At 40.1% G+C, this 8,478-nt stretch overlaps 1 protein-coding gene across 2 annotated transcripts in view; it reads right to left on the bottom strand.

The window, feature by feature from the left end:
* Positions 1-8,478, bottom strand: part of LOC147170112 (stromal membrane-associated protein 1-like) — a 9,160-nt gene continuing 682 nt past the window's right edge. Inside the window, exons 2-10 of one of the 2 annotated variants that reach the window (XM_086083822.1) lie at positions 8,355-8,478; positions 6,139-6,224; positions 5,854-5,929; positions 5,674-5,739; positions 5,506-5,584; positions 4,247-4,377; positions 2,001-2,211; positions 1,378-1,715; positions 1-666 (exon numbers count right to left, since the gene is read on the bottom strand). The exon at positions 8,355-8,478 is cut by the window's right edge and continues 10 nt beyond it. In XM_086083822.1, coding sequence (XP_085939948.1) covers positions 532-666; positions 1,378-1,715; positions 2,001-2,211; positions 4,247-4,377; positions 5,506-5,584; positions 5,674-5,739; positions 5,854-5,929; positions 6,139-6,224; positions 8,355-8,478 — 1,246 coding nt within the window. In that variant the 3' untranslated portion in view covers positions 1-531. The remainder of the gene's footprint in view (positions 667-1,377; positions 1,716-2,000; positions 2,212-4,246; positions 4,378-5,505; positions 5,585-5,673; positions 5,740-5,853; positions 5,930-6,138; positions 6,225-8,354) is intronic. The other variant, XM_086083823.1, reaches the window with a different exon arrangement.

Below are 8,478 nucleotides of genomic sequence, written 5' to 3'. Positions count from 1 at the left end.
CATCCTTCATCATGACTTTTATTTTTTTTTAACAGGGGAACCACAAGTACTTTAAAAGAAGGTTATACAGCGCTGTACACTTGGGAGTGGTACAGACAGACTGGATTAGTCTCATCTTCTCCCGTTAAATACTATTTATTTAAATGTCCTATAATCTTATCCTGATACAATGATACAATAAAAGCTTGTGTAACTGGTCCTGCAGCTTTTCTGATATGTCAATACAATTTTTGTTTGGACTGTTATTTCCTTATATTTGTTTTCCAAAAAAGGAAAATAAAAGCAATGCTCAAAAACCATATGACAGGCAGAATCTGCCAGGTTGTAAGACTCCCAATTCACTCACACAATAGAGAGAAAGAGAGACAGAAAGGAGAGTAGTAGAGTAGTTCTATTTTCATGTTCTTGGAGGCTGGTCCATGGTGGAAATAGACGTCAGTTCATCGTGAGGTGCAGAGAAACACAAAAGATCTTTTGCACATTCTGCAACCAGCACTCTTCCTCTGTCCATCCGTGGCCTCACCGAAAAGCTCACTTCCACAGCTGTGTGCTCAGAGTTTGGCCGGATCCGGGCACGGCCCAACCCCCCATTGCAGCTGGAGGCTGAGTGTAGGTCATGTGTCCGGGTGCGCCGTTCAGATGCAACCCTGACATCTGCTGGCTCACCTGTGGGTGGGAAACGCGTTACAATCAACACTCGTGAAGGAAAACGTAACCTTTAACAAAAATCACACGTTATCTACCACTGGCCTGATAAAACAATTGTACAGATTCTTGGGAATAAATGAGATGCAGGTCGTCCAACGTGTCGTGCACACAGTCTCATGGTCAGAATTTTTTACTGCTAAATGACATCAAAAATTGCCAAAGGTTTTACGTCTATAAACTGCTATCCGTCAGGGCCTTCAGAATCCGTATCGCTGACCGATGTAACACATTAAGCAATGGGATTGTTTCTTTCACCAGTCAGATTTTAATTTTTAATTTTTGATAGCTGGCACCATTTCCAGGTTTGAGCAAAATACATCTGTCTCAATAGGTTTTTCTTTTTTCCGTAAAAAAAAAAAAAATCCTTACTGTTAAATCTTAGAAGAGGAGAAAACAGAATCGCTGGTTATCTACATGGAAATGTTGGAAATGAGCTCTTGAAAATCTGTCCGCAGTTGACAAAACAGTTGTCGCATATCTAAAAGACAGTTTATAACTGTATATGGATGAAAGGCCAATACACATAAAAAATACATAACGTCCAATTATCATGTGTGGACCAAACAAATTCCTTCTAATGGAGCAAAAATACCTCACTGAAATGACAATTGAGTTTTTGTTATGTTTTTGGCAGTGGCTTAAAGCGTTTTCGTGTCACACAGTTGATACCTGAGCCATGTTCCACTGCGCTTGTTGCCCAGGCTGGATGGCGTACATGCCCTGGGCAGGCATCATGCCTGCAGGCATCGCACCGCCATGTGGCGCCATCATTCTGGGGGCCATGCCCATCACGCCGCTAGCAGGGGCATTTCCCATGAAGCCATTGGGCATGGTCATCCCAACCATCATTCCTGGATTGGGTCCCATCATGGCTGCTCCACTCTGTGCCATCATGGCACCCATGACGGTCGTAGGCGGCACGGCCGTGCCCATTCCAGGGAAGGCCTGATAACCAGCAGAGGTCTGGACAGGAAACTGCATCTGAGAGGGTCCCATGAACATGCCAGCTGACAGGAAGAGGATAAAACAGAGGACATTGCACAAATAATCGTGTTAATGTACCGTGACATTATGACATGCAGGTATGTTCATGTTTAGAATGGACACGACCCAGTAGGGAAGCACACGCAATGTATCAAACGGTACTTTCTCTTTTTGGCTTCTACAACCTAGCAAGTGACCACATCTATATACTGTTTATTAATTACACTTGCACAACTCTACTCTTGTCATGTTTTCTAGGTTTTATGCAGCCAAGTTGCAGTTGCAACATATAACTTCCTCTTTCGTACCAGCTGGAGCCTGTGGTGACATGTTGTTGGTTCCATAGAGCGACAAGATGGAGTCCTTGGACAATGGCTTCTTTGCATTATCGTCTGTCTTATTTGTGCTGCTGCTGTCATTGAACAAGTCAAGATCGCCGTGTCCTGACCCTGACGTGGCTCCACCCACTGCTGCTGCTGGGGCTTGTGCGGGAGTACCTGCAACGCTGCTGGAGCTCACCTAGATGGAGGAAAAACACAAAACTATTTACAGGATGTACTGATACAAGTAATATGTAAACAGAAGGGCGTGTGTATATGACTATGGGGTTATTTCGAACATGCGCAGCAGTGTGGGCAAAAAGAAAAGGCGGAGCCACATCAGAGCTGAATTTACATTGCCTATCTGTTTTTTCTTCTCATACAAGTCACACTTCATTGTTTGCATTCACGCAAAGCCATGTTTGTTCTGTAGATTGCAATAACGTTTTTTTTTTTTTAAGTGTCTATGTTCTTCGCTGATTCTTCTTCTACGCTTTCCGTTAACTCCCTGTGGCTGCGCTACAGCGCCACTCCAGACTTGGCATATACATTACAGCCATTAAACGTCCTCAGCGTCTTCTTTTGGACACACGCAAGTCTTGAAATGCTTCTGTGTGTACGAGATTTGTTTGAGGAACGAAGCCGGCTTTGCTTCCGTCTGGACGGGGCCTCAAACTACATAACTTTTGTCTTTCACGACAGTCGCGCTGTCAGATTACCCGATAAATTCGCTCTGTGTCATGGACCGGAGGTGTAATCACACTACAAGTCGATCATCGCGTGGTGTAATGCCAAGAGCACCGCGTCGGCACTGGTTGTCAAGGAGGCGAAAAAAAGAAAAGAAAAAAAGAGAGGCAGGACAGGGAGCGTTTGCGTGAATGGAGCGCGGGGGACAAGTGCGGCCGTGCCATTCTGCAATGAGCGCATTACTCCTGCTCCCTGCTCGGTAGTGTTTAAAATATGATTTAGTAGGCAATTACTGTAGAATAAAATACAATAAATACAAGTGGCCTATTGTATTTAAATTTATTTACAATGTGTCGGGGTAATGCAGCCTATATATTTTTTTTATTAATTTGGGAATTACATTATTATTTTATTATTTTATCAAACACTGAAATGTTACATTGTGTTTGAGTAATTTTTATACTGCCTAAATATTTATTCGTATTTGACTTGTTTAGGTACGGTGCATTTGATACCACGCATTCACTCTGAACCGTCCTTCTAGACTAGAGGGAGTAAAAAAAAAAAAGACACTCATAGCGATAGCGGGTGACAAGGCGGGCAGGCCTGGCCCAACTTGTATAAAAATGTAGGCTACACACATATTCTGGGACTGCCCAAAATGACTCTCTTATTGGAAAGGGGTTAAGAGCGAGATAGTGCTTTGGGATTAGATTTGTTATTTACGCCTCAACAGTTCTTTTTCGATTTTTCACCTGAGGATATGTACACTAGAGATCAAGAATACCTGCTACACATCCTGTTAATGACTGCTAGAAAAATGGTGACAATTAAATGGAGGACACCACAACCACCTACAGTGGCCCAGTAGAAGCAAAAACTTAAGTGTAATGGAGGCCTTAACGGCACAATTACAATTGAAATCTGAGGTGTTTAAAAAAAGATGGTTGCCTATAGAGAGATACCTCTCTCGCTGACTGGACCCCTTTATTGAGCTGTTAGCCATTTTCATCAAAGTGTATTTTTTCATCTGTTGGACTATTAAGTTTTTTGGGGAAAGTGCAAAATATACCAATCAATTCGGAACTCGCATGCTAACGTCAACACGAATAGTGAATCAAGACTTTGGGTGCGAGCCCAAGCTCTGCTCACCAGTGGCATGTTATACATATTTATAAGATTAAAGTGTTGCATATTGATGTTTCCTACCATTTTAAGTCAGTGTTGGTAATTGTGAGAAATCATAACATGATCGGTGTCTCCACATATATAATCATCATGAATTATGAAAACCTCCCATGTTCAAATTCAGTCAAATTAATATTTTTTCCACCAATCAATACTATTGATAAGTCCCCACATGGGTCTGCTATTTATTTATTTATTTTTTACAAATGATTGACCAATCAAAAGTGTTGTAAATGGCTTACTCTGTTTGACGGTGCAATTATAATGGCTTAACAGTTATGCAATTTTTCTGGTCTGAAAAGTGGTGGTTTTGGAGATGTGAGGATTCCACCCAACACCAGCAATATGCTAAGTTGTACCTGAGGAAACTGAGCAGCTGACGTGGATGATGGTAGGGGGTTGGATACCATAGGACCAAATATGTCCAGGTCGTTATTGTTCTGGCTTGTGTTCGTGATCCCATTGTTGCTTGGTGCAGCTGCCGGTGCGTCTACCACAGAAAAGTGAAAAGACTGGTTTTACAGGTGTATAATAACCACACAAGGAAAGAAAGCAGTCAAGCGCATACAGAAAACTGTTCACTTAGTCACAAGTATAAACTGCAATTTTCACAAAACTAATGGAGGAACAGCCCAGATAAAAAAATAAAAATAAAAACATTATTTTATGACCCGTTTCCGACTAACACACTGAGTCTAACTTTTGTTAACCATTTAGAAAATTCCCAAAAATCTTAGGCTCCACAAGAAAACAGCAGCAACCTGCAATTTATCCTACGAAAGCAACAGTAAATATCAAGGAAATGTAGTCCAGCACAGATGCCTGTTTGCCATATTGGAACATAAAAAAGTCAAAAGTCAGCAACAAGCGTCAGTGACTGAATCAGCAACTTCAACTTCCTGCCAGACCAAATCTTACAATGGTTCACTGCTTCAACATTTCTGGATGAACAAGTTACTTGCATTACAAGCAACTTAGTCTATTACAGTTGCCTGTCAGCTGTTAATGAGAATTTAAAAACAATAGCTTTGTGCCGTTCTGTAGTATTTACATAGACACTATGGCTTTTGAACTCACATTGTCAAAAATGTCGTGAAGGATACCAACAAACACATATCACTTTTGCTGCCCATTTTGTTAAAATACTAACCAAAATGGTACTGAGTACAGTGGAGCGAGACAAGTTGCAGGTTAGTGACTAGTCAACAATCTTCATATGTGTGCAACAACAGGAATGGCAAGGACGAAAACGGTCTTTGTTTCGGCCTTTTTCTTGTAATAAATAGCCACGCAAAAAGCGGCATGTCGTCTACTGCCGGTGTTTGCTCAGTGTGTCATGTTCCTCTGCTTTGTTCAATTCCATATCAGGTTCAAATGTTATTTTATTACGTCACACTATTTACGTAGCTGATACAGACGGGGTTTGGCTTCCACGACACAATTGCAAACATGGCAATCTGAAGAGCATTATGCATTACTTTCTCCCTATAATGTAGTTTAACTTACCGGTAATATGATAGTGCAGTGCAAATGACATTACCATCATCACACAATTTTTTTTGGACAAAGAATATACCTTAATGGATACATGGCTGATGAAAACGAGCAGTAGACTTACCAAGTGCTAGTAGGTTCACTGAAGGTTCTGAGGTCTTAACTGGGCTGATTTTTGGGACTGGCCTTGACTCTTCATTCTTCTTAAATGAATAAGTAAAGAGGCATGTAAGAGGCTAAAAAATGAGTGAAAACTGAGAAGAGCTGTGCGAATGTGTACACGAGAACTTACCTTGGTGTAAGATGACACCTTGCTCCCTCGCTCTGTCTCCTTCTCTTTCTTGATACAATCTTTAGGCTGAGAAAAGCAACATAAAAAATGTAATCAGTTTGTTTTTAACCCAGGAAAAAAAAACATGTAGTGAAGAGTGGTCAAATAGTAACATCCCAAATAAAACAAATAAAAACGTACGCTGCCTCCATTGGTCACATTCATGCCGTAGTATTTCTTCTTCTCATATTTATCCCTGATGAAGAATTCAACTGCTCTGAGGCCAGTGTCAAGGAAAAATAGTAGCTATACACAATACATTGGCCACAGTTTGAAGTACACCGCAGTTGACAGTACAGTACAGTGGGGATGGATAAAGTATACTATGTCATTATTATTATGCTGGATGTTGCAGCTAAAATTGTGGCCAGTGTGTTTATATACATCAAGTGACACTTTAAGGTAAATGCAGACACTGAAAGATACTGGTCTGTTTGAGGTCGTCTGAAGTTTGCTGGAAGGTCAGCCTCATAAAGCTGCCTGGCCTTGGTGTTCCCCATATCCTGTATACGCTGAAAAAAGAAGAAGAAGAGACCAAAGAGGGGTGAACACAGAAATACAGCGTACTCTTTCATCGGCACACGCTCATGTGTTCGTATATACTTTATGGAACAAGAAAAAGTTGTTTGAAAAAGTCTTATCTTGAAAAACATCAGAATAACAATCAAGTTCCAGAAATTATCAATATTTGTATTCCAAATGTTACAACAACCTAACAGGGGACTACAGCTGGAAATTAGCAGATGGCTAGAATCTGGCATATTTACATCTAAATGTTAATTATTATGATTTTGATGATCACTTTTAAAGTAAGTGATAACATGAAAACATACAATTACATGAAAAAAACTGGCTATTTCTGTAAAAGTTGTTACAGTAAATACAAAGTTATACAACACTACACTATAGTCCAGACCAGGTGCAGTGTGTGAAATTAACCAATTGCACATGAATAGACAGAAAAATTATCATTTAAGATATGTGTCTTTCTTCTATCCTTGCATAGTCTAAGCTTTGACTTCGGGGCCTGTTTTCTTAAACACAGAGCACATGAACTTGTAGGATGCCAGAAGTGGGCAATTAATTTTGCAATGGGAGCACATGAAGTACTGGAGCGCTTGCCGAGGGCCAACATGCTAACCTCAATATTAATATTGTTTTTTATATCTATTTATAAAAAGGCTTGTTTCAATTAAATGCTGTGTGTGTGTATATAAGGCATATATTGTTATAATTAGGAAATAAAAATTGTCAAGAAAATGATAAGAATCCATTAAAATTAAATCTTTACACATTTTAAAATTCTAACATTAATTTTGTGCCCCAACCGACCACCAAATCTTAATAACCGCTCCGAGTTAAGACTCCCAAATACAGTATTTAGATAAGTGATGTCTAACAATACAGTAATGACTTAGAATACAAGCAAAATGTACGGTCAATGAAAATGTAAATTTGCATACAGCATTATCAGGCCAAATCCTCTTGAACACCTTTCCCTCCACTATGCAGGAAATACGAATGTTGAGAAGATTAGGACGAATGTTGTCATTTTAGCTGGAGTCTTTTTTTGGAAAAATAATCACTAGAGGGGTGTAAAAAAACGTTCAAAAAGCACATATGTTATGCTGTATTTTGACTCTGTGTTCTCTGTGAGGGCCAGTCAGAGACTGTGGATAGGCTGGATGTGATTTGCTGGCTGTACAATGCCCACATCTCTCTTAAGGTCCTCTGACACCGCACTTACCGGTACTTACGTGGGGAAGCCTACAATAACGACAAGCCGATGGCTTCCTGGTGTTAATGCTGCTTTGCCACCTGACTTATATTTTATTCAACTGTTTTTATTTTATTACCTTTTTCCTATGCAGCAAACAGAACAGTGCAGTACAAATTTAGTTGTACACTTGGTGTACAATGACAATAAAGGCATTCTATTCTACCAAGAAGTAAACAGTAAAGGCTTTTCCGCTAGTTTAGATGAGAAGTAGACTGCATCTGGTGAAGATGTATTGTCATTGCTGTTAGAAAAAAAAGCCCCGACTTTGCATATTTTAAAGAGGAACAGATGAGCATCAGGAAAAAAACAGGAATGTGTCTATCCCATTCTAATGGCTTGGCAGGAATTTAGAGAGTTTAATCTCATTTGTGGGCTGCCATTCCCAATTCCATTTACAGTAACAAGTCAGAATAGTAATCAAATCAAATATCACTCTGCCAGCCCCTCTCCCAGTGAAGGCGCTTTCAAACATCACAGTGACACAGTAAACATAATGGCTTTTATTCTGTTGTTTGAATGGCAACAGGTGGATACATAGGTTCATTCTACCTTCTGCCATTAAATGGAAGCACATTGAATTGGTCTGCCTATTGCTAGCATTAATAGATGAACAAAAATAATTGTAATTAGTATGTTTCGACCAAATTATGTTAAGTAGGGTAATACACCGCACCACCCCTGTTGATGTGGTGTGCCACCCCACCTTGGTTGGGAATTACTGCATTACTGTATTCACCCATTGCATTGTGAGAGTTGTATTAGACAGTGTTTTGACAAACTCTGTGATAGAACACAACCGGAAGCAGCCTTTATCTATGTTTCTCATACAAGTCTTATATTAGAAAAATGAACAATATTGTACCTGAATTTGCTCTGAGGTCCATTGGTCCAAATTGACTGATTTCACTCGGGATATGTGAACACCGAGGTTCCTGTGGATGCCCGCACACCGAATGCAGATAAATACCCCCAGGTTCCAAGACGCC

Source organism: Leptonotus elevatus, chromosome 8, assembly GCF_054856555.1.
Source record: "Leptonotus elevatus isolate MCC_2025b chromosome 8, RoL_Lele_1.0, whole genome shotgun sequence".
NCBI lineage: Eukaryota > Metazoa > Chordata > Actinopteri > Syngnathiformes > Syngnathidae > Leptonotus > Leptonotus elevatus.
Note: the sequence above shows the minus strand (reverse complement) of the source record. Positions and strands in the feature narration are given on the sequence as shown.